Source organism: Piliocolobus tephrosceles, chromosome 5 (genome assembly GCF_002776525.5).
Source record: "Piliocolobus tephrosceles isolate RC106 chromosome 5, ASM277652v3, whole genome shotgun sequence".
NCBI lineage: Eukaryota > Metazoa > Chordata > Mammalia > Primates > Cercopithecidae > Piliocolobus > Piliocolobus tephrosceles.
In genome coordinates this window covers 34994607-35019524 of record NC_045438.1, presented here as the reverse complement: position 1 = coordinate 35019524, position 24918 = coordinate 34994607, and the positions used below count along the sequence as shown (strand labels likewise).

Here is a 24918-nt window from a genome sequence, read left to right as displayed (position 1 = left end):
AACACCGCCCAGTAATAAATTTCCTATGTATAACAGCAACAACCTGTTTTGAATGTACTGTTTGCAGAAGCCATTTGATAGTCGCCATTAAGAAAAAGGACAGCAGAACTAAAGTTAAAATACCATAGTGAGTTGAAAAGTCAAGCTAAGTCCCGCCTGGCTAAGTAATATTTAGGAGTATCACTGCATAACAGAACTACACAATATGACAGTGTTAATCCTAAGTCATAAAAGATTAGTTGGAAATGTGTGGTTATATTTAATAAAAATTTTGATGAAAAAGTTTTAAGGTGTGACAACTGTCTAAAGGGTTAAATATCCATCTGAGAAAATCTAATACCTCAGAATCCCCTGATAATACCAACCCAGTGCTAAATTGTTTAAAGCTTATCAAGGAATATGACCGCCTTACATAAGAGGGATTTTAGACAAAAATGGATCATCTCCTGAGCTAATAGAGTTTCTGGCATAAGGTATTATAATGTATAGTAGGATAAGATGTAGGAGAAAAATGTAGGTGATGACACTAAACCTCTCATTGCTAATTATTCATTTTCTCTCTCTCTTTTTTTTTTTTTTTTTTTGTGTGACGGAGTCTCGCTCTGTCGCCAGGCTCAAGTGTGGTGGCGCAGTCTCCACCTGGTGGGCTCAAGTGATTCTCCCGCCTCAGCCTCCCAAATAGCTGGGACTACAGGCGCCCGCCACCACGCCCCCGGCTAATTTTTTGTATTTTTAGTAGAGACGGGGTTTCACCACGTTGGCCAGGATGGTCTGGATCTCTTGACCTTGTGATCCACCCACCTCAGCCTCCCAAAGTGCTGGGATTACAGGCGCGAGCCACCGCGCCCGGCCTGTTACTCATTTTCAATGTCAAACTTTCCTCACATTATTTTAAATACCACTTTTATTCAAAATTTCCAAGCTTACCATTATACAAAGTTCTCTTGCCATTTTACTATTTGAATATTCCAGAAGATAAGCTATTGTTTAAAAGGAAGTAGAAAGGCAATACAGATTTCAGAGGAAGCCCTGAAAGTAATTGGAACAGCCGTAAAGAGTTTTCATGGTGCAGTCATATTTCAGGTTAGTGTTAAACATGTTCTAGCACTTCAGATCCAGCATTTCACAGGTATTGTCTATGGCTAAGTTTACACAGTGTGGGCGGGGGGGGGGGGGGGGGAGTAGCAAAAATTAGTAAATAACATTGGTATGTGGAAGGACCAAGAATGGAAGTACTTTGTGAATGACAGGTTTTCAAACATTTTTATCTAGATGGTGGTGACTCTGAAATTTACCTCTTAAACTCTTCTGAACTCCATTTTTTCTCTCCAACTCTTCCCTGGATAGTTCTGCTGGAACTTCAACACTCCAAACTGAATTCATCACCTGTACCCCATCCTACTGCAAACTGATGTTCTTTCCTTTATCCATTAAGCTAGTTGGACATCCCTATAAAGTGTATGTTCTGTCTTTTCCTCTCTACCGCTGCCCCCCCAAAACCCCCACCCCCAATAATAGATGCTCATCACTATCCCCAACTGCTGCATTGGTCTCCTAGTTTGGACTCTACCCATAAATTTAATCTTTATATTGCCATCTCTGGGATGTTTTTCAAGTGCAAAATTACAATCATTTTAAAGCCAAAATTTACTCATTGATGTCTTCCTGTTGTATGAACCTTAGTCATGATGAACTGTAGAAACTCCCTATGAACTGTTTTTGGCCGCTTTGCCTTATGCTGCTACTTATTCACTTATCTATCTTAAAGTCTTACACCCTAGCAAAAAATTTCCAATTCCTGTTTTTGTTCTGAGGCCACTGAATGCAGCACATACCTTTAGACTAGTAATTCATTCCACTTATGTGTCTCCGCCAAAATAAAATGTTAGCATTTAGTATTGTGGTTGGCACACATACTGTAGTTATGTAATAAAAGGTCCTTGAGTGTATAAATGAAAGAATGGTAATTCCATATTTATAAAGGCTTGATTTAATTTTATGGCTGCTGCTGCTGCTTGAAACAAGTACAGTCTGAGTTGTGTTAAAAATGTGCTGGGATTACAGGCGTGAGCCACCGCTCCTGGCCGAGATAGGTTCTTGATTGCTGTGTTCAAATCCTTAAAGGGCATTTCCAGATAAGAGACATGTTCAAATCACATAGGATCAGGAGACTGGTATTTGATACTTCCTTGTCCGATCTCCTCATTTTAACATGTTACATATTTAAAGGACAGAAATCAGAGTCAGTAGGTAGAAAATCTTAAGGACATAGGCTTGCGAGCTCAATATAATGAGCTAATTCAATATAATGAGCTAATAATTGACAACTAGATACTTTAAAAAGTGTTACATGCAGCTTGTGAATAGCAAGTTTTCTGCCTGGATCAAACTAGGGGAGGGGAACACAGGAAAACCTCAGAAAGCAAGCCACCATATTTTTGAACACTACTCAGAGACAACAGAAAAGCTAGCTTTGTGGTGTCAGAAAAGCTTTCTTGGACCTTATCATTCTGAGAGTTCAGGAAAATCTAATTTCATGTAAAAATGAGCAATGGAAAAAATGTCCAATCACATAAAAGGATTTTGTCAAAATGGAATTATGAATGCTTTAGTAAACCGTGGAGGAAATACCTGAAGAATTTAGAAGAAAGTTGTCAGCAAAGCATTCATGGATGTAGTGTTTGACCTGGGCCCTCTTTGCTACCTAAATCAGTTGGAATATTAAGCTATGTTAATAGTGCAGCTGGAACAGTAGTGGTTCCCTTCTTATTCTGCAGGAATGTTTTCATTCTGACTCTGCTGTTTGATAAGAGTGGGAAAGGGAGGGGGTTATAAAGCCGTGATTTATTCACAAGGGTATAGGGAAGGACAAGGAACTTGAGAAAATTGTGACTTACTCAATGTGGGGTTTCTGATCCATCATCATCCTTGTTCTGCACTTAACTTTCAGCCATATCCAGCTCAGACTACTGGGCATATCACTATAATTGCTATCAATTGTTTTGCTAGTTGCTTAGTCCCAAATCATTCTTTATCATCTTTTCTGTCATACCACATGTAGGTATTTTATTCAACAAACAAACTGAATGCCTATTATATACCAGACACTCTTCTAAAGCACTGGGGAAAGATACAGCATGGATCAAAACAAATTCCTGTTCTTCTGGAGTCTACAATTTTGTTTGGTGGTAGGGGAAGCATATCTGAATATGACGATAAGTGCTATAGAGAAAGCAAATTAGGGTTAGAATGGAAAGAGATGCCCCACTGGCATGTAAGCTCCAGGAGACAAGGACCTGCCCTGCTCATTAAGGCATTTTTCGTGCTTAGAATGGTGTCTGCTACCTAGTAGATATCCATTATTGGTTGAATGAGTAAATGATGTTGACCATAGATAAATTAGTTAAAAACTTACACTTTCAAATTATGTCAGTAGCAGGCACACATCTTAAATTGTTGTATTACTCCAGTGCACGTCTTGCTGAAATTCAGAAGAGGAAGCTATTTCGTATGAAGCCAATAATCTCAAATCAGAAATGAAAACAGTTATCACCTGTCATCACTTGCCATCCTCGGCTAAGCCAGGAGTGTCCGACCCATATTCGGTAGCCTGGATACTTAGGTGTATTTAGTGAACTAACAAATGAATCCTAGCCACTGCAAAGCTTCAAAACCCTCGGGGGTAGTGCTTGGCTTCTGCTAGTCCCACAGGTATTTTAATATTAGCTGAATAAATGAAATAACCAAAAAATAAATCGCGACTGTGTCAGGTGAACTTGGGGAGGCAGATGCGCTTAGGGTCCGGCTGTAGTGAGTAACACACTCCCTGCGAAGAGTTACATGGAGTGCGAACTCTGGACCGCGAGTCCAGCTCACAGGTTTGTACCTAAAACCTTGCCTTGCGCGAGCGCCGCCGTCCCAACACGACCTGCCCCGTCCGTCATCTCCTATTGGCTGCCTCTCGGAAGACCCGCCTCTTGAGAAGGAAAAGCGGTCGCTTCCCGAATTGCCTGACGTCATGCAATGACCAATCAGAAGCAGCGATCTTCAGTTTTGCCCAATGAGACTGGGTACGGGTCCTAGCCCGCGGAGTTTGATTTCGTCCTGGGATGCGGAAGTAGCTGTCCCGTCATGCGGAAGTAGCAGCAGTACAGTCCTAGGGACTAGAAGGTGGGTTGGTTGGGTGCGGGAGGAGGTGGGCGAGCTTCCCTTAACGTTATCCTGGCTGAACGTGAGGCTCCAGGGCTGGGCACTGGGTCGACCTCTTGTTCTTCACTGAGGTCATCGTTACCGCCTGTGGCTGCAAGCCGAGGCGCGAGAGTGGAAACTGGGTCGAGGTCTGGGTAGACGTCTGAGTGATGTGGTCAAGGAGTGGCGCAGTCTGGAATTTGATTGAGAATTCTTAACCCCTCCACTTGATGTTCTGGTGATTCCCGGGGGCTCGGCTTCGGAGGAAGGTGAGCAAGGCTACCACGCTGTGTTTGGAGAGCACCAGGAAGCTTGTGGCCAAAGCGAGGGACGCGATCCGGCTCTGGTCACGGCCTGTTACTAGATGGGTGACCAAGTCACGTCACCTATCTGGAATTCATGCTCCTTATTTTAAAAGAGCGAGGAGGGATGGGCAGTACTTCGATATGTGTGTGAGAAGAGCTGTTCATTTTTAAAAAACTGAGTCGGGCCCTTGCCTGCTTTCAAGGGTCGGCTAAACTCACCCATCTGCTAAGAGTCTCAGCCCAAAGCTTTCAGGAAAGCGAGCTTCGCTGTGGCATGTAACTTGAAGCCTTGCCTACTAAGTAGATGTCCAGTTTGTTCTTGATTGGTCTCTATTAACTAGGCCCCTTCATAAGCTCAGACATCCTATGAGGTTTTAATGTAATTTAACCAATAAATTGAAATTTCCTTTACAACCCTCTCTTTCCCCCAGACTTCCCGTTCCTTTCTTTTTCTTTGACTTCCTTCAAAATAGTGCTGGCTAGGAGAAATTAGTTGACGGTGTAGTGTGTATCAAGAGGACTTTTCCATGTTATGTAGTACAATTTGTGTGGCATTTATTTGTCAAGAGTAACATTTTCTAAAATTTTCCCCAAAGGCACCAAGAAACTGATAATGTTCCTATGAATTGGCTTCTGTATTTGCTTCATCAATGTCTCTCATACTGAATATTTTAAGAGAGATGCTGGAGTATTTTGGCGTTCCTGTAGACCAGGTAAATATCTTTTAATGGATTGGAATGGATCTGTTGTATTTGTTCTTGGGTTTTATTTTGAAATGACTTGTATGTAGTCATTTGATTTAAGGCAAAATTGTTACTTCTTTTTAGGTGGAACAAAGGTGAGTTTGCAATAGTATAGCTTTGATGGTTTGAGTTAGAAGAGGGATGAGATTATTGAGAACATATTTACCTGATAGGACAGATGCCAACAGAAGATACAAAGGAAGCAAGATATAGACATGACCTTCACAGAATTACATTTATTGCACAGATACATTAAAACTTCTATTCAGGGTAATTTATAAACAAGTTCAATATTTAAACCTCGATAAATCCAGAATAAATCTAATGGAAAGAGGCTGATTTAGGCCTGAGAATTATAAACTGTATTAGTCTGTTCTCATGCTGCTAATAAAGACATACCCGAGACTGGGTTATTTATAAAGGAAAGAGGTTTAATTGACTCACAGTTCCACATGGGCTGGGGAGGCCTCACAGTCATGGCTGAAGGCAAATGAGTAGCAAAGTCACATCTTACATGTGGCAGACAAGAGAACTTGTGCAGGGGAACTCCCTTTTATAAAACCATCACATCTCATGAGACTTATTCACTACCACAAGCATAGTATGGGGGAAGCTGCCCCCATGATTCAGTTATCTTCACCTGGCCCCACCCTTGACACGTGAGGATAATTACAATTCAAGGTGAGATTTGGGTGGGGGCACAGCCAAACTCTATCGTAAGCAAATCAAATTTTATCTACTTGTGGAACATCTACTGTATCTAAACAATATGCTTGTTTCTGCAGGTAATACAGAGGAGTAATACATGGTTCTTGTATTCATAATGCTTAAAATATGAGGATTAAGAAACAATAAAGATAACTGGAATATGAGATTGACTATAAGGAAAACAGGTGGGGTGAATTAGAAGAAAGTAGTCAAGGATAATTTAAGATTTTTTTAAAGCAAAAGTAAGTTGAAAAATGATGGTGCCATTATTATGAATGGGCATCTTAGTATGAGAAAGTAGTTTGAATATGGAGATGAGGTGAGTCAGAGGTGACGTTAGAACATATTATATCCTTCAGACAATTGGATATATATATATGGTTTTAGAATGTAGGAAAGAAAAAGATTCAGTTTTAGGGGTTACCTGCTTTGTTTTGATATTTGAAGCCATGGACCTTGATAATGGCAAATGTCATTAGATGTGATTGAAACATTTTACGTTTCAGTAATCAAGAGACTGAAGATAACAGCTGAACAGTTGTTTATCACTATTGCATTATTGATGCCCTTAAGAATTTCTGTAAGTGGAGAATGGGACTGTGTTGGAGTAGTTTGAAGAATGTCAGGAAGGGAAGTGGGATCAGCAACCTTCTTTTGAAAAGTTTGCTTGTGAAAAGAAATTGAGAGAGGCCATCAACCTGAAGGGGCTGCAGAATGGAATTTTTATTTTTATTTTTAAAGTTAAAAGTAACTTCAGCATATTTGTCATCACTCTGGAAGAAACAGGAAGAAATTTAAGATACACGTGAGAGAGTGATTGAACAACACCTTTGAGAAGGTAGTTGGGCAAGGGATCTAGTTAAATAAGTCTTGGAAAGGAGAGAGACTCTCCTGCCTTAAAGAACAGAATGAAAGTGAGAGAGAGTGAAAGAGGTTTTTTTTTTTTTCCCTAAGATTGAGTCTTGCTCCGTTGCCCAGGCTGGAGTGCAGTGGTGCAATCTTGGCTCACTGCAACCTCTGCTCCCAGGTTCAAGTGATTCACCTGCCCCAGCCTGCTGAGTAGCTGGGATTACAGGAGCCTGCCACCAATGCCCAATGATTTATATGTTTTTAGTAGAGATGGGGGTTTTACCACGTTGGACAGACTGGTCTTGAATTCCTAACCTCAAGTGATCTACCTGCCTTGGCCTTCCGAAGTGCTGGGATTACAGGCGTGAGCCCCCGCGCCCAGCCTGAAAAGAGATTTTGAATGGAGCTAAGTAAGAGAAATGAAGTTGAGGTATGTCAAGTTGAAGTTCTTGGTTTTCTCAGTAAGAGCAGAGACAAGGTCACTTGCAGGTAATGAAGTGGTGGGATTTGAGAAGGGATTTCAGAGATTGGAGACTGCTCTGGGCAATGTGGTATAGAATCTAACTTGTTATGAAGGGATTTCAGAATACCTGTGAGAACCCAGCTGAAGTCATCATGGAGTCGTAGTTTTTCTAAATATTGTCGTTGTTTTTTTTTCCTAGCTAAGAGTAATTAGGGTCGTGTATTCATTAGCAATGTGGGAGCACATAATATCAAAAGAATGAACCATTTTTGAGTGACATTGAACATATTACTGAAATAATTAACCAGAAAATCCATACTTGGTCGGAAAATTAGTGAAGTCGACATGTGGATGCTAGACCAGGAATAGAGGGAAGATGAAATAACAAGAATGATGAAGATGGCCAGATGTGGTGGGTCACTCCTGTAATCCCAACACTTTGGGAGGCTGAGGCAGGCAGATCACTTGAGCTCAGGTTTTCAAGACCAGCTTGGGCAACATGATGAAACCTCGTCTCTATAAAAAATACAAAAATTAACCAGGCATGGTCACGTGCACCTGTGGTCCCAGCTACTCCAGAAGATGAGGTAGGAGGACTGCTTGAGCCCAGGAGATGGAGGTTGCAGTGAACCCTGATCATGCCCCTGCACTCCAGCCTGGGTGACAGAGTGAAACCCCATCTCAAAAAAAAAAAAACCTCAAAAAGCAAACAACAACAACGAAAGTAGTGAAGATGTCCAGGGGCAATGAAGGAATGAGAGAAAGGACAGGAGTTTATTAGGATGGAAACTGCCGAGCAAGATAGGAAGGTATCATTTAAATTAACTAAGAGCTAACCCAACTCTTGGGTGACTGTATATGCCGTAGGTAGCCCTCATGGTAGCAAAGCCTCTATGCCTGTGGTTCTTAGCAGGGCTGCGCAGATGAATGGTCTGTAGAACACTTTAAATATAGATGCTCAATCCTCCAAATATTCCAATAGTAATAGGTCTGGGATCTATATCCTCTAGGCTGTGAAATCCAGTATGATAGCCACTGGCCACATGTCACTTTTAAGTACTCAAAATATCTGAATTGAGATCTTCTGTAGGTGTAAACTATATAAGGGATTTTGAAGACTGAGTGTGAAAAAAATGTAAAATAATCTTAGCAATTTAAAAATATTATCAGTTGAGCATCACTCAAAACCTGAAATCTGAAATGCTCCAAAATCCCAAACTACTTGAGTGCCAGCATGACACCACAATGGGAAAATTTTATACCTAACCTCATATGATGGGTCACAATCAACATGCAGGTGCATAACCCACAGTTTACTTAGCCTGCGTTGTTGGTTGTTGCTGTTGTTTAACAGCTGAGACAGGCTGTTTATTGGATGTTTTAATGAGGATGCTTATAGGATGCTACTTGTATCTGTTGGGATATTAGGAAAAATGTCCAATTTATTATATCTTTTGGCTGGTAGGGGAGAGTAGTTCCTGTGGCAATGGTTTACACTAATTTGGGAAGCCCACACTGAAGGACGAAGTAGTATTTGAGCTATAGTGGCACATTTTCACTTCTAATACCTTTTCAAGAGCTTACTGCCAGCAGATACATTTTGCTTTATGTCAATAACTCTTTGAATTGTCTAGGACCTGATTTATTTATTCCCTTTTTTATTTCTCCTTTAAAGGATATTACATAAGTATACTCCGTATTACCTCGTTGCTTGATAAATTGAAATTGTCAATTTTTGGTTGGGCCAAAAAGATGGGATTTGTAGCTGGAGGAGGGGATGCAATTTTTTTGAACAAAGTTTCCTCCAGGGTATTTGGACATTATCAGAAACAGAACAAAATGAATTGTGCTTTTTTTTTTTTTTTTTTGAGACGGAGTCTCGCTCTGTCACCCAGGCTGGAGTGCAGTGGCCGGATCTCAGCTCACTGCAAGCTCCGCCTCCTGGGTTCACGCCATTCTCCTGCCTCAGCCTCCCAAGTAGCTGGGACTACAGGCGCCCGCTAACACGCCCGGCTAATTTTTTGTATTTTAGTAGAGACAGGGTTTCACCGTGTTAGCCAGGATGGTCTCGATCTCCTGACCTTGTGATGAATTGTGCTTTTTAAAAGATCTCCCTGGAATGTATATATGTTTACTACCATCTTTTTTTTAGATAAATACTCATAAAGTTCTGTTATTTGAAGAAAGCCTCTGCCATTCTATACTTCTTTTTAAAAATAAATGTATTTTACAGGACTCCCTGTATTTTTAAAAAAATGCCACCGCATCTTTTTTACATCTCCTTTTTTCATACTTATATAAATCTGCTTAATCAGAGTGCATTTTAATTCATACTTTATGTTTAAAATAGGTTTTGCTGATTTGGGAAAATAAAGACTATGGATCAACTAGGAGTATTGTTCGTATTATTGGGAAAATGCTTCCATTAGAACCTTGTCGAAGACCTAATTTTGAGGTAAGTCAGTCAATATAAATTGTTTAAGTACCAAGTACAAAATAATCCTAGGTACTCTTACAGATACAGGGTAGAACAACAAAGGAAGAAACATTTCCTGCAAGCCAAAAACCTTTAATTTACCCTTGGGAACAAGCCATTTCATATATGTTTTTGTGGTTTTGTTTATTTAAATACAATCATGCATCATTTAATGATGGGGGGATACATTCTGAGAAATGCATTGTTCGGTGATTTTGTCATTGTGCAAACATCACAGAGTATACTGGCACAAACCTAGATGGTATATGGCCTACTGCGCACCCAGGCTATATGGTATGACCTGTTGTTTCTGGTCTGCAAACCTGTACAACATGTTACTGTACTGAATACTGTAGGCAGTTGTTACATAATGATAAGTGTTTGTGTATCTAAACATAGAAAAAGTACAGTAACAGTCTAATAAAAAGATAAAAAATGTTACCTCTGTATAGGGCACCTACCATGAATGGAAGACGGGAAGTTGCTCTGGGTGAGTCAGTGAGTGGTGAGTGAATTTGAAGGCCTAGGACATTACTGTACACTACTGTAGACTTTATAAACACTGTACACTTAGGCTACACTAAATTTATACAAAAACCCTTTCTTCAATAATACATTAACTTTAGATTACTGTAACTTTTTTATAAATGTTTTTATTTTGTAAAAACTTTTTGACTCTTTTGTAGTAACACTTATCTTAAAACACATTGTACAGCTATCCAAATATTTTTTATATCCTTATTCTATAAGCTTTTTATGATTTAAAATTTTTTTAATTTTTTTGTTGAAACTAAGACACAAGCACACGTTAGCCTAGGCCTACCCAGGGCAGAATCATCAGTATCACTATCTTCTACCTCCACATTTTGTCCTGTTGGAAGACCTTCAGTGGCAATAACATGCATGGAGCTGTCACCTCCTACGATAACAATACCTTCTGGAATACCTTCTGAAGGATCTTCCTAAGGCTGCGTTATAGTTAACTTTTTATTTTTTTTAATTTTTTTTTTTAGATAAGGTCTTGCTGTCGCCCAGGCCAAAGTGCAGTGACATGATAATGGCTCACTGCAGCCTCAACCTCCTGGGCTCAAGTGATCCTCCCACCTCAGCCTCCTGAGTAGCTGGAACTACTTGGGAGGTGCGCGCCACCACACCTGGCTAACTTTTTTTTTTTGTCTGATAGAGACAGGATCTTGCCATGTTGCCCTGGCTGGTCTTGAACTGCTGGCCTTAATTGAGCCTCCTGCCTTGGCCTCCCAAAGTGCTGGGATTACAGGAATGCACCACCATGCTCAGCCAACTTTTCTTTTAAAGTAGAAGGAATACACTCTAAAATAATAATAAAAAGTATAATATAGTAAATACTCATGATAGGAATATTTCAGTTTCATTGTAATCTTATGTGACCCCATGTATATGCAGTCCATCGTCAACCTAAATGTTACGTGGTACATGTCTGTAATGACATTCACAGATGGGCAAGTGTGAACAATAACTGAAGAGCTTATTTAATTTTATTTTGCATTTTATGATAGATGAAATTAACCAGAGAGAATATTGCTTAGTGCTTAGACTTCAGCATAACATTTTTCCCAGTGTTCTTTCTTGCTAACAGGTGCATGTTTTTCTATTGAATATTCTTTCTCTTTTTCTTTCTTTTGGATCATTAACTAATTTAATACCATGGGGCATGTGTCTTCTCCTGACTCCCTGCAGAGCTCTGACTTTTTTTTTTTTTTTACTTTAGTTGATCCCGCTCTTGAACTCTGTAGACTCTGATAATTGTGGATCTGTGGTTCCTTCTTTTGCTGATATTTTGTATGTGGCAAATGATGAAGAAGCCAGTTATCTCAGATTTCGGTAATTTTTTATGCTTACCTTGGGAAGTGGGCTATAAACTGAATTCTTGCTTGTGTCGAAGCTTGGTCCGATTGATTGAGCTTTTTTTGTTTTGTTTATCTTCAAACTGTGCCGTGCCCTACTATATCTTCTTAGTAAAGAAGCCTGGCTGTTTTTCATTTTTTTAGCCAGTTTTTTTTTTTTAAATGCACATTTAAACCTAACACCAGGCCTAGGAGGGAGTGGTTATCAAAGGGATATTAGAACCATATATTTAGCCAAAACTTACATAGTGTTTACTGTGCACCAGGCAATGATGTTAAATGTATTTCAAAATTTGGATGTGTTACTCCTAGAGTATTACCTTATATGTTAGTATATTCAGATACAGGCTCTAAGCACAGTGTCAATTATTTAAGTATTCTGGCTGATTTTCTTATGTATCAAACTGGCACCAATTTTCAAATAGCTAAGAGAACATACATTTCACCCTAACCCCTAACGTAATCCTGAATGTAAGACTCTTTATTAACTTATATAGAACTTCTAAATAAACTAACTTACCTGTTGGCACCAATTTTCAAATAGTTAAAAGAACATACATTTCACCCTAACGTAATCCTGAATGTAAGACTCTATTAACTTATATAGAACTTCTAAATAAATTAACTTACCTGCATTTAAAGTTAGTAAGTAGAGCAATTGCAGGATAATTATTTTTGTTTTATAATCTAAAAGCAAAGTTTGTTTTGTTTATTCCCTGGTCACTGAATGGTCCTTTATTGGAGGCTACGTTCTGTTTATATTGGGAATACAAAGCTAAATAAGATGTTTTCTTTGTCCTCAGTGACTCTAGAAAACAATCATGGGGGGTAGAGAGTAGTTTTTTTTTTTTGAGACGAAGTTTCACTCTGTCAACCAGGCTGGAGTGCAATGGCATGATCTTGGCTCACTGCAACCTCTGCCTCCCAGGCTCAAGCGATTCTGCTGCCACAGCCTCCCGAGTAGCTGGGACTACAGGGCCACGCCATCACACCCAGCTAATTTTTAAAAATATTTTTAGTAGAGACAGGGTTTCGCCATTTTGACCAGGCTGGTCTCAAACTCCTGTCCTCAGGTGATTCACTGCCTCAGCCTCCCAAAGTGTTGGGATTACAGACGTGAGCCACCGTGCCTGGCCTGAGAGTAGCTTTCATTTTGTTTTATTGTCTTTTGATTTTCATTTCTTGTTTTTTTCACCCACAGAAATAGTATATGGAAAAATGAAGAAGAGAAGGTGGAAATTTTTCATCCTTTGCAACTAGTTCGGGATCCACTGTCACCTGCTGTAAGACAGAAAGAAACAGTGAAAAATGATATGCTTGTAAATGAAGCTACAATTAAAAAAATAGCTGCCCTTGAAAATGAGCTGACTTTTCTTCGCTCTCAGATTGCAGCAATTGTAGAAATGCAGGAACTGAAAAACAGTGCAAATTCTAGTAAGTAACACCAGGAGTTTTGTTTCAGTTAGATGATAACTCATGGTATAGCCTGTACCAACCTGTACAGCATGATACTGTACTGAATATAGTACATACAGTAGCATACAGGAACATCTAGTGTTTAAGTGAGTACAATTCTGAATAAGTACCATGAAAACATTAAATGCACAGAAAAGGATGTTGGATATACAAAATTGTTATGTCTGATGTTTATTCAAGATAAATTAAGACACATTTGTAGTGAGAGGATGGCTTTGATTTAAAGAAGAACTAGCTTCACTATACTAGAAGATTGTATTTTTGTATTAAAAAGTCTGTTGTCTTCTATGTGAGCTTTTCTTTTCTTTTCTTTTTTTTTTGAGACGGAGTCTCCCTCTGTTGCCCAGGCTGGAGTGCAGTGGCGTGATCTTGGCTCCCTGCAAGCTCTGCCTCCCAGGTTCACGCCATTCTCCTGCCTCAGCCTCCTGAGTAGCTGGGACTACAGGCGCCCACCACCATGCCTGGCTAATTTTTTGTATTTTTAGTGGAGACGGGGTTTCACCGTGTTAGCCAGGATGGTCTCGATCTACTGACCTCGTGATCCACCCACCTTGGCCTCCCAGAGTGCTGGGATTACAGGCATGAGCTACTGTGCCCGGCCCTCAGAAAGCTTTTCTAACTCTTCATGAAAGCATTGGAGATTAAAGAGGAAGAATGCATTGGTTTGAAAGAGGATTTAGGTTTGAGGCATCATATGTTTATAGTTTTTAGTTATTGCTGCTACACGTCCAGCAAGTTGAGGTGAGTAATGTTTTCCTGATGATTGTTTTATAAATTTATAGAGATATAGCTTGCTTTAAACATATGCACACACACACACACAACATGTATGTATTTGTGTATGTGTGTATAAAATGTAAAGCAATCTAGGTACTGAATGCTTTTCACAACAGATTTGGCTGTAAAGGGCTGTGTGTAAATATAATTGCTAAAAAATTTTTAATACATATGTATACAAATGCATAAATACACATATAATTTAATATATTTATACAGTATATATTTATAACATAATTTACATATCAACACATTATATAATATACAATAACTTATATTTATAGATAATAAGTAAAATGATATATAATTATACACAGTTTTCTTAAGCAATCATGTTTACCCACAGTCCTTTAGGAGCAAATCTGTTGTGGAAAAGTTAAATACTCAGTACCCATCTTAAGCTTTGCTTAGAAAATAATATGCTTAATAATAATATTGAGAAATAATTTCTCAATGTCATTATAGAGTGAATACATCAAATTGTATTTCTAACTACAAGTTGTTGATTATGTTTTAGCTTTTTAAAATAGAGGATGAAGTTCAGAGTATATAAACTGAAAAAACACATTTTTTTGTTTGTTTGTTTAAAATTCATTCTCCAACCCCCTCTGCTCTTGGGCCTACACTGAAAATTCCTAACTGGATTAAAAATGAATTCACACACTAGAGCAGAGTACGAGTCTGAGGCGGAGGGAGTCATGGCAGGACAAGCATTTAGAAAGTTTCTTCCACTCTTTGACCGAGTATTGGTTGAAAGAAGTGCTGCTGAACCTGTAACCAAAGGAGGCATTATGCTTCCAGAAAAATCTCAAGGAAAAGTATTGCAAGCAACAGTCGTTGCTGTTGGATCGGGTTCTAAAGGAAAGGGTGGAGAGATTCAACCGGTTAGCGTGAAAGTTGGAGATAAAGTTCTTCTGCCAGAGTATGGAGGCACCAAAGTAGTTCTAGATGACAAGGATTATTTCCTATTTAGAGATGGTGACATTCTTGGAAAGTACGTAGACTGAAATAAGTCACTATTGAAATGGCATCAACATGAAGCTGCCCATTCCGCTGAAGTTCTGAAATCTTTCATCATGTAAATAATTTCCATATTTCTCTTTTATAATAAACTAATGATAACTAATGACAACAACAACAAAAAAATGAATTCACAATTTGACCTGACTCTTAAATTACTAAGCAGATGGAATTGATTCTCTTTCCTTGCTACTATATCGCTACTTTTAGTAGCATTACAGAAATTGCTCCTGTTTTGGTTCTAATTAGTGTTATTAAAATATATTACGTTAGAGATAATTGTGCATGATTTTGTAATCAACCACTTTGTTTGTAGGTTCCTTTGGCTTGAATGACAAGCCCGTTAGTTTGGGCCAGTTGTCATCATCGCGGGCTGCCCATCTGAATGTGGAGCCGGATCAGTTTCCAAGTTCAGTGCTTTCTTCTCCTCCTCCTCCACCACCACTTCCTCCTCAGTTTCCATCTCTCCAGCCACTGTGTTTTCCTCCCGTACAACCAAGATCTAGTAATATTTGTGACTCAGATAATCCAGCTACTGAAATGAACAAACAGAACCTGGCTGCTAATAAGACCAGTTATAGTCATCATTCAAAAAGCCAGAGAAATAAAGATATTCCAAACATGTTGGACGTTCTAAAGGATATGAATAAGGTTAAGCTTCGTGCAATTGAGCGGTATGTTGTTGTAATTTGAAAAGTGAACTGAAATTTTGTCAATTGTATGTTTAGAAAAATTATTATGTTTATGAAAATTAACATATGTCTTTTTTCTTATTCTTTACCCCTGAATACCTATCCCAGAGATAATGACATTCAATTATTTTTGACTACTTCTTCTACTGTCTCTTATCACCATATTTTTGAAACAACATACTTATTTGCTAGTTCTTGATATTTTAATTATATTGACTTCCAATTGTAGGATATTAGGAATATATTTTCTTAGATATTCTACACACACACATCTTGCTACGTCTTCCTGAAATAGTGAAACCACAATCTTTAGTTAAATGAGTATTCAAAATTAATATCCCTATTATAACAGTAAACATCCACAGTAAGCCATTTCTCATATTGTAACCCAGGCTGGAGGGCAGTGTTGAAATTATGGCTCACTGCAGCCTCGACCTTCTGGGCTCAAGTGATCCTCCCACCTCAGCTTTCTTAGTAGTTGGGACTATAGGCGTGTGCCACCATGCCTGGCTAATTTTTGTATTTTTTGTAGAGATGAGGTTTCGCCATGTTGCCCAGGCTGGTCTCGAACTCCTGAGCTCAAGCACTCTGCCCATGTTGGCCTCCCAAAGTGCTGGGATTACAGGTGTGAGCCACTGTGCCTGGCACCATTTCATATATTTTGACTATATTTTGTTTGTTGAATAATTTTTTTAGAGTTAATAATTGCCTCTCTGAGTTGTATTTGTGTGCGTGTGTGTGGTGAGAAAACATAATGAGCTCTATTCTGTTAACAGATTTTTATGTGTGTAATACGGTATCATTAACCATAAGCATAATGTTGTACAACAGGTCTCTAGAGCTTTTTCATCTTGCATAACTGAAATTTTATACTCATTGAACAGTAATTGTTTCCCTCTCCCCTCATCCCCTGGCAACTGCCATTCTTCTTTCTACCTCTATAGTTTGATTGCTTTATTTTTTATTTTATCTTATTAAAAAAAATAGAGACAGGATTTCACTGTGTTGCCCGGGCTGGTCTTGAACTCTCTGGGCTCAAGCAATCCTCCTGCCTCGTTCTCTCAGAGTACTGGGATTACAGGCGAGAGCCACTGTGCCCGACTTAGTTTGATTACTTTAGATACTTCATATAAGTGAATCATGCAGCATTTATCTTTTTGTGACTGACTTATTTCACTTAGCATACTGTATATTCTATTATATGTATATATCCTGTTTCTTAATCCATTCATCTGTTGGTAGACATTTAGTTTGCTTCCATGTCTTGTCTATTGTGAATAGCGCTGCAATGAATGTGGGTGTGCAGATATGTCTTTGAGATACTGATTTCACATCTTTTGGATAAGTACCCAGAAGTGGGATTGCTGGATCATAGGGTAGTTCTATTTCTAATTTTTGGATGAACCTCCATTTAGTTCTTGGTGGTTCTCCTCGAGGATCCCTCTGTGCCCGAAGGATTTCCTTCGCTTACCTCTTGAGCATTCTTGCCCCCCTTTTTTCTATGCTGCATCACTGATTTCCTAAATGTCGTATCTTCCTGTGGCTTCCGGAGAAACATAAAAGGTAGATTAGTTTAATACTTTGCATGTCCAAAAATGTTCTTTTATTCTTTTTTTTGAGATGGAGTCTGGCTCTGTCACCCAGGCTGGAGTGCAGTGGCATGATCTTGGCTCACTGCAACTTCTGCCTCCCGGGTCTTAGTTCAAGCAATTCTCTTGCCTCAGCCTCCCAAGTAGCTGGGATTACAGGCACGTGCCACCATGCGCAGTTACTTTTTGTAGTTTTAGTAGAGACAGGGTTTCACCATGTTGGCCAGGCTGGTCATGAACTCCTGACCTTACGATCCACTGGCCTCAGCCTCCCAAAGTGCTGGGATTACAGGGGTGAGCCACTGTGCCTGGCCCACATTTTTAATTTTTAACAGCTGTTTCTTTTTCTTCACGTGCTTCTTTTTAAAATCTTTTTGGTTTTATTGGTCTTATCCCACTGACAGTATTAAAAGTATAGATTTGTTTTAAGTTTTTCTGTCTTGAATTACTCTATTTTTTGTGAGTTTCTTTTTTCCTTTTAGCTTTGATCTCTATCTTTAGTTTTGTAGCCTTGTGTAAGCATCTGGTGATTCTTATTTAAAAATGAGGCAAGGAAAAGCTGATTGCATGTTCTTTGTGTGAGGTGGGCTTATCAACTTGGGGGCTTCACAATTTAGTGATTAGGGAGAGGACCATTTTCTTGGCCACATCCCAGAGCTGTATGTCTTTTCTTTTGGGCTACAGGATTTTCCTTAGAAAGTTCTTCAGTCGCCCTCATGGTCGGAGGGGTGGGGATTACACAGTGGGTGCAAGCCAGGTCACTGGAGAGCTGAGTAGGGAAAGACGAGCAAGAGAGAAGTGTCTGTTCAGCACAGACTTTTCACTCATGCCCCACGCTCTCACTTTCATCAGCTTTCCAGCTTCCAGCATCTGGTTGCAATTCTTATCTCCTGTCCCTCTTTGTCCTTGTGGATATATAGACCTTTTTCATTTCTTTACTGTCATTTTAGTAGGATTTCACAAGGGATTTGTCATGTTTACCTGGAAATCCCTCAGAGAGGTTTTTGGTGAGAAAATAGATGTATTTTCTGTATAGTAATAGTCCTAGGACAGATAAGTCAGTTCTGTTTTTAATGAGGTTGTGAGTTTGATGCTTGCAATGATGCAGAAGGGCTCATTTTAAGTGAAATCCTTGTGAAGAGGAAAGAGAAGGGAAACCAGTAACCAAAGGAAGAGCCTGAGTTAGCTTGTTGAGAAAAATCCTATGGTCGTAGGTGCATGCTTGGCCCCAACTAGATCTTGTACTTATGTCATCAGGCTTAGTATCAAACAGCAACTCTGTGACTGTTACCATCACTGGAAAAACAACTAAAAGGCCAGTAGACTCTACCTCCTGTCCGCCTGCTCTCTCCTGAATTCCCTGTACAGCTAACTTTGTTTTGTACATTGCTGAGCAATCAGATGAGCTCTCTCACCTCTTTACACCTACAGATTCCCCATGCAGATTCTCTGCCTTCCATCTTGCTGTTGTGAGCGAAGTGTCATCATTCATGGCCAGGCTCTTCCTTTGGTTACTGGTTTCCCTTCTCTTTCCTCTTCACAAGGATTTCACTTAAAATGAGCGCTTCTGCATCACTGAATCTTCCTTCTTTACCTCATCCTTCTCCTCATACCTGAGTAGTTCCCATCTTCAGAACACATGTACTCTCAGCCGTTGTTCTGTTGTTCTGCTCCCCTTTCTGATAGGAATTCTTGAAGTCGTCTATAATTTGTGTCTATCAATGCTGCCTTCTACCCACAGTGACTCCATTGGAAACTGCTTCACCAATGACTCTCCATGTGGCTAAATCCAGTGGTCTCTTTGCATTGCTTGTCTTACTTGACTTCTTGGCAGCATTTGATACAGCCCATGGTGGTCCCCATCTCCTCCCTGGACACTTCCTTTTTTTTTTTTTTTTTTTTTTTGAGACGGAGTCTCGCTCTGTTGCCAGGCTGGAGTGCAGTGGCATGATCTCGGCTCACTGCAACCTCTGCCTCCTGGATTCAAGTGATTCTTCTGCTTGAGCCTCCGGAGTAGCTGGGACTACAGGTGTGTGCCACCATGCCCGGCTAATTTTTGTATTTTTAGTAGAGACGGGATTTCACCATATTGGCCAGGGTGGTCTCATCTCTTGACCCCGTGATCTGCCTGCCTCGGCCTCCCAAAGTGCTGGGATTACAGGTGTGAGCCACTGCGCCTGGCCTGGAGCACTTTCTTTACTTGGTTTCTGGGAAAGCATACACCCAGGTTTCCTCTGACCTCATCGGCTATTCCTTCTTATTCCTTTAACTCTTCCCCCTGGGCCTGGTCTTTAAATGTTGAAGTACCTGGTTCAGACCTCAACCCCCTCTCTTCTCTGTCCATGCTGTTTCCTTTGGTGAGCTCACCTAGTCCTGTGGCTCTAAATACCAGCTGTATGCTTATGACTCAAATGTTTATTTTTCTAGCCCTGATCTCTCCTCTGAGCCCCGGTACATACACCCAAATTCCTACTTGACATCTTTATTTGCCTGTCTCACAGGTATCTCGTTTCACAGGTCCAAAATAGGACTTTTCCTTCCTACCTGTTCTTTTCCGCCACCTTGAAAACCTGTTCTTTCCCATGTCTTTTGCATCTTAGCAAATGGCAACACGATCACCAGGTTATTACTTAAGATCTAGGAATCAGGCCAGGTGTGGTGGCTCACACCAGTAATCCCAGCACTTTGGGAGGCCGAGGTGGGCAGATCACTTGAGGTCAGGAGTTCAAGACCAGCCTGGCCAACATGGTGAAACCCTGTGTCTACTAAAAATACAAAAATTACCCGGGCATAGTGGCACACGCCTGTAATCCCAGCTACTAGGAGGCTGAGGCAGGGGAATTGCTTGAACCCAGGAGGCGGAGGTTGCAGTGAGCCATTGCACTCCAACCTTGGTAACAAAGCGAGACTCCGTCTCAAAAAAACAAAAACAAATATCTAGGAATCATCATTCATCTTTATTTTCCGTTCTATCTCCCACACTTCCCATCAGCACATAGCTCAATTCTGTGGACCCTCTTGACCTCCACTGCCACCTGCCCAGGCCAAGCCCATTCTTATCTAGCTTGAACTTCCACAGCAGCCTCCTCAGTGGTCTGTTTTCATTCTTGCCTCCTTATGTATTCTGCAGATAGTGACCAGAAGTCAGATCAGGCCATTCTTCTGCTTCAGACTCTTCTGTGGGTTTCCATTGTGCTTTGAATCAGTTCCAGAGCCCTTGCTGTGTCCGTAGGTCCCTCTAGGAGCCAGCCCTCACTTCTCGCTGAACTCCTCTCCTACGTCCCGTGTTTGTCCACTGAGCTCCAGCTGCAGTTGGTTTCCTTTTTCCATTTCTCACACCTGCCAAGCTCCTTCCTGATGCACCCCCAGATGTTTACACTAAAACTGACCCCTTGTCATTTTCTTAAAGAGGATGTTGCTTCCTTAAAGTGGCTTTTTTTCTGATCATGTCTCATCTAAAGTGCTTCTGTCCCTAGTCACTACTACATCTCCCTATTTTTTATTTTTTAATTTAGTTTTTTTTTTTTTTTTTTTTGAGACAGGGTCTTGCTCTGTCACCCAGGCTGGAGTGTAGTGGTGCCACGACTCACAGCAGGCTTGATCTCCTTGGCTCAAGTGATCCTCCTGCCTTAACCTCCCAAGTAGTTGCCTGGCTAATTTTTAATTTTTTTGTAGAGACAGGGTCTCGCTATGTTACTCAGGCTGCTCTCGAACTCCTGAGCTCAAGCAGTCCTCCCACCTTGGCCTCCTAAAGTGCTGGGATTACAGACATGAGCTACCGTGCCCAGCCTCTGTTTTGTTTTATTCACAACACTTATTACCATCCAAATGATCTTACTCACTAGTATATTGATGATAATCTTGCTGTAAGAATAGGAAGCAGAATACTCCCAAAGCATAAAATGGAGCTGGATGTAGTAGTGGGCATTCAATGAAGATTGAATGAATGAATACCCAAACAGATGAACAATTTGCCTAATTTTTTTTTTTTTTTTTTTTTTTGCGTGAACTCTAATCCTTTTAAAAGTTCCTATTTGAATTTTCCTACCCATTAGGAAATTAGAAAATTACAATAATAAAGATCTTCAGTATAGTGACATCTGACAAATCTCAGGTCCTAACAGGGTTATGGCAGAGTCTCAAGTCAGATCGGTTCTTGGTTTTTCTGATTCTTCATTCATTGTGCTTTCCTTATTTCATTGCAAAAATTTCTTGAAGGTTAGATTATTTTCAGTCTCTTGAAGACTAATTAAATTGTAAGATATTATGCTTGTATTCCTGCTATGTTCGTCAACAAGGAGCTAAAATTACATCCAAGTTTTAATAAATTCAATTTTTTTTAAAAAATAGGTCACCTGGCGGTAGACCCATTCATAAGAGGGAAAGACAGAATTCACATTGGGATCCAGTTTCTTTAATATCTCATGCACTTAAGCAGAAATTTGCATTTCAAGAGGATGATTCTTTTGAGAAAGAGAATAGATCTTGGGACTCTTCCCCATTTTCTAGTCCAGAAACTTCAAGGGTAAGCTACACTAATGGAATATTAATTTTTCAGTTTTTCTCAGATGTATTGTTTCTGTTACAGCTTTGTGTTCAAGTTCTCTTGAAGTAATTGTGCAGAATGGGCTATATAATTGTTTATTGATGCTGCTAATGTTTCTGGGGTTTTTTTGTTGTTAATTTTATATGCTCATTTTCACTTTTAGCCTATTATGAGGTCTTTTGAAATAAAATACTTAATTTAAAAAATATTTGTGCATATGTTTATAATGACTTATCTTAGGTGCCAATTTGATGTTGCCATCTGCAGTATGAACTGGGGGTGTCTGACAGTTTGAGAGGGCCGGGGAAGAATGGTGCAATAGATTCCCCCTAACCATATGGAATGTGAATACGCCAAGATTTTTCTCTGTCAAATATACAGACTTTGGATATTTTGTTGAATATAATGTTAACTCTGCATGTAAAAAAGCAAATGGGATTATAGTTATCTTTAGTGACAGCACTTACTGGATGCCTAGGATGACAAACACTGGATTTTAAGCATTTGAGCCTTAAGACCGCTATTTACTTGAAGTCTCTTTTCTTAAATTTAGAAGTAATTCTAATTTTGGGGTGGTTTTCACATGTCTTAATTTAGTTGAGGTAGTATTAACACATAAGAATAAGCCCTGGACAGGAGTGTGGAAGAGGAACAGCATCTAAAGTCAGCTAGATAGCACTGAGGAAGGACAGATGTCAGCAGAGGAAGAGACTGGAAAGCTCAGATGCATTGAGTCCTGAAAGAGTGTAACAGGGCCGGGCGTGGTCATCCCAGCACTTTGGGAGGCTGAGGTGGGCAGATCACTAGGTCAGGAGTTCGAGACCAGTCTGACCAACATGGTGAAACCTCGTCTCTACTAAAAATACAAAAATTAGCCAGGCGTGGTGGTGTGCGCCTGTAATTCCAGCTACTCAGGAGGCTGAGGCAGGAGGATTGCTTGAACCTGGGAGGCGGAGGTTGCAGTGGGCCAAGATTGTGCCACTGCACTCCAGCCTGGTGACAGGGCGAGACTCCATCTCAAAAAAAATATAAAAAAATGTAACAGAGTGGAGGGACTTGTCACACACACACATTCCCACTCCAGTGCTAGCAACTTCTTAGCTCACCATTGTGTGTGTGTGTGTGTGTGTGTGTGTGTGTGTGTGTACTTTAATATCTGATGTTTAGCATGTTGACTTAGAAAATTATGTTCTTTTAACTATTTAAGAAGACAAGGCTGGGCGCGGTGGCTCAAGCCTGTAATCCCAGCACTTTGGGAGGCCGAGGCGGGTGGATCACGAGGTCAGGAGGTCGAGACCATCCTGGCTAACACAGTGAAACCCCATCTCTACTAAAAATACAAAAGAAATTAGCCGGGCTAATTAGCCGGCTAAATTAGCCGGTGCCTGTAGTCCCAGCTACTTGGGAGGCTGAGGCAGGAGAATGGCGTGAACCCAGGAGGTGGAGCTTGTAGTGAGCCGAGATCACGCCACTGCCTGCCAGCCTGGGTGACACAACGAGACTCCATCTCAAAAAAAAAAAAGGAAGACAAGAAGTTTGCTTTAGAACTCTTACCATAAAAATGCAAATGTGTCTAAAATAAATGTTTAATTTTATCATTTGTAGAGCAATTTGTAACTTGCAAAATACCTTTTTTATTCATCTCACTAGATCTTTATAGCGGTAACCGCCTTCCCCCGAATAATATGAGGAAAACAAGCCCTGTAGTGCCTATAATCCCCTATATAAGGGGCAGAGCAGAGACTAGAACTTGGTTTCTTAAAATTTCAGGATATTTGCAAACCTGGCAGTTATCTGAGAAGTTCCCGTAGGCGGGACACACCGTTTCCCAGTGATAGTGGATAAGCGAAGTGTTACTAGCTTGTCATTTACTGCTTGCTGTTCAGTGTCTCTTCGCACTTTCCAACCAACTACAAGTTTTTTAGAGAATCATCTTTTTTTTTTTTAACGTAATTTTTAGCACTTAATTTCAGGCTGGGCACATAGGGACTCCAATTTTAGTTGCCTAAGAGCTCAGTCTGTGCCGCTGAGAGTGTCTCGTTCACGTTTGTCCTTGGCTGTGAGTGTAGTACCTGATACACAGCCAAATAACGATGTATTATAGTAATACATACAGTAAGTAAATATTGTGTGTTAAACCTCAGAGGGTCATCTGGCCTTTGTCTTGCCATTCTTTTTTTTTTTTTTTTTTTTAACATTAGAATAATTTGTATGTTAAATATTTGCTTTATTTCAGTTTGGACATCACATTTCACAGTCAGAAGGGCAGCGAACTAAAGAAGAAATGGTCAACACAAAAGCTGTTGACCAAGGTATCAGCAATACAAGCCTTCTAAACTCAAGGATTTAAACTCAACTTAAGGTTGAGCGTTACACTTCTAAAACTTCTTCCTGGATGATAAATTATTCTTAGAAACTGATTTGGACTGTTAAAGGCTAAAAGTAGATGTATTTAAAGACTTTTCTTGACACATTTTGCCTACACTTGCTATGTAAATATCTATGCCTGTCATTTTTGTTTCCTTTGTTCCTTTCTACATTTACACTCTGTTCTTCTGTACATAGAGCTTAAAATAAACATTCCTTTTGAACTTGCTTGTGTTTTGTAGCAATTCAAATTCATGTTTTCTCACCACGTAGTCTGACCTTTTTGTTTGTTTGTTTTTTGTGAGGAATTTCATAGGTAGTTTCTTGGATAATAGAAATGAAACAAAAGTTTGCAACAGATCTTTTGTCCCTCTTCACCCACATACTGATGTGATACGGAAATTTACATGTTTCCCTGGACCCTTCAGACTGTGTGCAGCAGCCAGGGAGCTCAGGTCACCATTGCGATGGACTCAGCCACACCCATTTTGCCAAGCTCTTCACTTTCAACAAAGCCCAGGTTTCCTAAAGTTTTCTTGTTGTGGCAGAGAGTTGCTTGCCTGGCCCCACCTCCATTCTCAACCCTTTCTCCTGGCCATATTCCAGGTAGGAGTGGCTCTGTGGCAGTTATGACCATGAAGAAAAGGGTTAGAATCACAGAGATGACATTGCTGAACTGTTGAACCAACATCAACAAGTCCTGTTTGCAGACTTCTTGTCAGAAAGATATATTAGAAAAATAATGCCCTGTGGGTTTTCTGTTACTTGCAGCCAAAAGCATTTGTAATGATACTACAAGTATAATAGTGTAGTTTTTCTTTTTTTTTAAGAGATAA

General features: G+C 40.0%; 1 protein-coding gene and 1 pseudogene across 4 annotated transcripts; both read left to right on the top strand.

Annotated features, from left to right (window-relative positions):
• Window positions 1-829: 829 nt before the first annotated feature.
• MTFR2 (mitochondrial fission regulator 2) lies at window positions 830-24310 on the top strand. 3 transcript variants are annotated; one of them, XM_023191000.1, is made up of 8 exons: window positions 830-4170; window positions 5090-5206; window positions 9607-9711; window positions 11480-11592; window positions 12817-13049; window positions 15205-15562; window positions 21520-21694; window positions 23952-24310. In XM_023191000.1, exons 2-8 carry the CDS (start codon window positions 5144-5146, stop codon window positions 24063-24065), a joined length of 1161 nt encoding a protein of 386 aa, XP_023046768.1. In that variant the 5' UTR covers window positions 830-4170; window positions 5090-5143; the 3' UTR covers window positions 24066-24310. The 3 variants fall into 3 exon arrangements, with proteins under 3 accessions (XP_023046768.1, XP_023046767.1, XP_023046769.1); XM_023190999.1 differs by having other exon boundaries at window positions 830-4457; XM_023191001.1 differs by lacking the exon at window positions 830-4170 and having other exon boundaries at window positions 4471-5206.
• Window positions 14467-15000, top strand: LOC111525558 (annotated as a pseudogene). The gene has a single exon (XR_002726143.3). The product of XR_002726143.3 is annotated as a 10 kDa heat shock protein, mitochondrial pseudogene (transcript).
• Window positions 24311-24918: the final 608 nt, after the last annotated feature.

Excerpts from the sequence above, each read along its gene's own strand:
- MTFR2 (XM_023191000.1), top strand. The coding sequence starts at position 5,144 with ATGTCTCTCATACTGAATATTTTAAGAGAGATGCTGGAGTATTTTGGC. Across the intron at positions 9,712-11,479 it reads GTCGAAGACCTAATTTTGAG|TTGATCCCGCTCTTGAACTC; the intron begins GTAAGTCAGTCA and ends TTTTTACTTTAG. Across the intron at positions 13,050-15,204 it reads GAAAAACAGTGCAAATTCTA|GTTCCTTTGGCTTGAATGAC; the intron begins GTAAGTAACACC and ends CTTTGTTTGTAG.